The 3,826-nt window shown below is 39.2% G+C and overlaps 1 protein-coding gene across 1 annotated transcript in view; it reads left to right on the top strand.

Annotated features, from left to right (window-relative positions):
• The window catches only part of LOC107092875 (chromobox protein homolog 7-like), a 9,972-nt gene extending 6,435 nt beyond the window's left edge, over positions 1–3,537 (top strand). Inside the window, exons 3-6 of the mRNA XM_015387564.1 lie at positions 1,761–1,826; positions 2,054–2,120; positions 2,675–3,002; positions 3,163–3,537. Coding sequence (XP_015243050.1) covers positions 1,761–1,826; positions 2,054–2,120; positions 2,675–3,002; positions 3,163–3,392 — 691 coding nt within the window. The 3' untranslated portion in view covers positions 3,393–3,537. The remainder of the gene's footprint in view (positions 1–1,760; positions 1,827–2,053; positions 2,121–2,674; positions 3,003–3,162) is intronic.
• The last annotated feature ends 289 nt before the right edge of the window (positions 3,538–3,826 follow it).

The following is a 3,826-nucleotide window of genomic DNA, read 5'->3' as shown; positions in this document are numbered from 1 at the left end:
TATTCTCGTAATGTTAGGATGATTTTATTCTTGTAATATTATTACTTAATGCACCTTTATTTTACGATTTTGTTCTTGTAATATGACTTTACTCTGATAATGTTGCGACTTTATTCTATGAGAATAAAGTCATAGTATTACGACTTTATAATGTTACATTATTCTCATAATGTTATGATTTTTTCTTGTATTTAAAAAAAAAAAAAGAAAAATTCTAGCCTGGCCCTAATACTCCATCGTAGCTTTGGGATTTTTAAGGACGATGCTTCATGCAGATGTTTTTATTATCCGTTCAACGTTTCCACCGTTTGTCCTCCATGCTGTCCTGCCTGATGTGACATTAAAACGATACAAGCTGACATTATCAACTAATGGGAGGAAATAAGTTTTGATCTAAAAAAAAATTAATCATCAGTCTTTTTTTTTTTTTTACATCCCTGATCCCATTGCATGATGCTGCCACCACCATGTTTGACAGCAGGAGAGCGCTTCTATCTATCTAATCCCCCACAATAGTATTTTTTCCCGTGTTTTATATTTGAATATGGTGAGGATCCTGATATTCAAAATTCTGATATTCCCCCTATTGTTTATTGTCTTTTATGAATCATCGAAAGGTAAAATGTAGAAACATCACTGCATAGAAAACTTAATATGTCGACCATACAGTACCATAATCAGAATATAATATAAGCAGCATTTCGGCGCAGTGGGTAGCACTGGTCTGGGTTCGATTCCCGGACCGGGGTCTTTCTGCATGGAGTTTGCATGTTCTCCCTGAGCATGCGTGGGTTTTCTCCGGGTACTCCAGCTTCCTCCCACAGTCCAAAAACATGACTGTTAGGTTAACTGGCTTCTCTAGATTCTCCTTACTGTAGGTGTGAGTGTGCGTGTGAATGGTTGTTTGTCCTGTTTGTCTCTGTGTTGCCCTGGCGACCTGTCCAGGCTAGACCCCGCCTCTCGCCCATAGACAGCTGGAGATAGGCACCAACTGTAATAATAATAATAATAATACATGTTATTTGACAGCGCCTTTCTGGTCACTTTACAGAAAATAGAAAAAATAAATAAAAAGAAAGATGAAAATACAAAACTGTGACCACAGCTGGGATAAAGCATGACAGAGAATGGATGGATCAGCAGCATTTCCAGGATGCTTAATAGGAACTGAGAGAAAAAGGGGGGGAAAAAAATCAGAATTAACCTGAGTGAGACATTTAGATACTAGATCAGACCCTCAGATGAAATATGAAAGAAATAGTCAAACCTGCTTCCCTCTATCTGAAGGTTAGGGAGATTTTCTATCTTCTTCCAGCAACTAGTCAAAAAGCAGCATCTGTAGTCATGTTGTGGGGTAGAATAATCAACATTACCGCAACCTGACCTTCATCTCAGGAGTAATCTGAAACAATAAGTTAGCGTTTCAAGAGCAACTGTGTTCTGCTCGAAAAAAGTGATTACAGAACATGTTTAACAATAATGGAAGAAAATTCACCCCGTATTTTCACTCCAGCAAAAATTTTTGGAATTCCTAACGAGTAAAAAAAGCTTTCCGAGCACAACTGATCTAAACCAAGTTTAGAGATTTAAATGTTTGGATTCTTTTTTTTTTTTTTATTGACAAAGTATTAAAAAAATATATGTATATAAAACAGTAAGAATTGAGTCTAAAAAGTTTCTTATTTTTTATTCATCAGTTTTATCAGAAAAGGAAAAAGGAAAATTAGTTTTTTCTTTATTTTTTTTGCGATGTGCCACAGGTACAGCACATGGGAACCTGAGGAGCACATTCTGGACCGTCGCTTGGTGCAGGCCTTCGAGGACAAGTAAGCTCCTCCATACGGCCCAAAAACCCGCTCTAGATACAACAAATCTCCTGATTTACATATCAGCTGATTTCACGTCTCTCAGGTGGTGTTGGATTTATTTTCCATGCAAGGCTGACACAGAAAAACAACCAGAGAACTGAAATCAAGCTTTATTTCCAAACTACCGACATTTAAAAATCAGATGTATGCTTTTTTATTCCTTTTTTATGTTTTTATTTTTTTAGAGAAGAAAAAGAGAGAGTTGTTGGCCACAGGAGGAAAGGATCAAAGTCAAAACGAGTCCTTCTGCAGGTAAAATGTTTTTCTACATTTCTGCATTTTATTTAAATCAACCTTTCTGAGAAGTAAAGTTTGCATTCTTATTTAACTTCAAATCTTTCGAGATGTTTTCTTCTTAAGAAAAGAAAATCCTGAAATGTATGGAGCTAAATTCAGGCCAGAAGGTTTGTTCAAAAATAAGTTTCTTTATACTGAAAAAAAAAACATTTTTTTTTTTAATTTAAGATTTTCAGTTTCAGATTTTCTCTGTTCCACTTTCAAATTGCTCATCCGCTGTTGGGTGGGACTATTTTGTTATGGGATGTCTTTAAAAAAATAAAAAGAAATTTTCCCAGGTGAAATTGAAAAAAAAAAATTAGCCACAAAAAGGAACTTGAGAATTTCAGAAGTAATTCTAAACATTTCTTTTTAGTTTAAATCCCTTTTTCAGGTTCTCAATATTTTTTCATAATTAAATAATTTTTTCAATGATAAAAAAATTAGAGATTTAAACAAACTTTACAGCACTAATTTAGCTCCATACTTGTGCTCCTAACACTACTTATATTCCTCTTTTTGGGTTTCAGAACACTGTTTACACCATGGATCTGCGCAGCGCTCACAAGATTCCCGCCAAGCCTCCTCCTCGCCTTCGTCTCTCTCTGACGCGCTCTTTGCTTCCCGACGATGACGATGAAGACGAGGATGAAGATGAGACGTATGTTCCTTGCAGGACCGGGTCTCGAATACAAGCGGCGCTTCGAAAAAGCACACGGAGCAGATGCCTAAACTTAGACCACCAGAGTTCTTCCCCAGAGGAATGGGAGGAGGAGGAGGAGGAGAACAGTGCAGAGGATAGTGAACACAGAGAGGAGGAAGAGGAGGCGGCTGAGATGAGAGAAGCAGTTTTTAGCGGTACGTGTGTCGCTCGGTCAGCAGGGTTGATCTAACCATGATCTAGTTTTCATTCAACTAACTAAAAGACTGTATGGATGAGTGAGGCATCATCAGTGTTGATTCCAGAACAGATGAGTTGGTTTCAGCTTCCGGTTTGACCTTTTGACCTTTCCTTTAGGACATAGGAATGCCGATAAATGGAGCACAGACGGCGCGGCTGAATCAGAACAGTTGTGGCGACCCGTCATGGCCCCAGGAGAGGTGACGGTCACAGACGTCACCCTCAACTCCCTCACAGTGACCTTCCGAGAGTCCAGAGTGGCCAAAGGCTTCTTCCAAGACTGGGGCCTGGAGGTGTGGGATCAGGTGGGCGGCGAGGGCTCAGAGAGAGCCACCTGGGACCCCTGACCTGTTTTAGGGTTTGTCTAAATGCACAGAGTCAGGCGGACGTGAAAGACTGCAGGTACAGTGCCTTACAAACGTATTCACACCCCCTGAGCTTTTCCTCGTTTCATCAGGTTACAGCCGTAGACTTTTTAGTTTTACGCTTGGATCCAGGGCTGGCCTATTAATTGGCGTTCGCAATATATTAGCAATTTTAGAATTGCAATTTCCACATCGCAGATTTCACACTATATTTCACAAGAATAAGACACTAAATTTCTAACTCCAGCCCTTTAGGTGGCAGTAAAATGCTGAAAGTGAGTTTATCTCCACACAGAAAGTTAGAGAGTTGTAGCGAGCAGCAGATCCACGCGTGGAAATACTTTGTGTGAATAGTTTCACACAAAGGTTAAAATATAGTCCTGCAACAATGGACTCTGGTGGAGGTACCAGATCTG

Source organism: Cyprinodon variegatus, unplaced genomic scaffold (assembly GCF_000732505.1).
Source record: "Cyprinodon variegatus isolate N-32 unplaced genomic scaffold, C_variegatus-1.0 Scaffold398, whole genome shotgun sequence".
Classification (NCBI taxonomy): Eukaryota; Metazoa; Chordata; class Actinopteri; order Cyprinodontiformes; family Cyprinodontidae; genus Cyprinodon; species Cyprinodon variegatus.
Note: the sequence above shows the minus strand (reverse complement) of the source record. Positions and strands in the feature narration are given on the sequence as shown.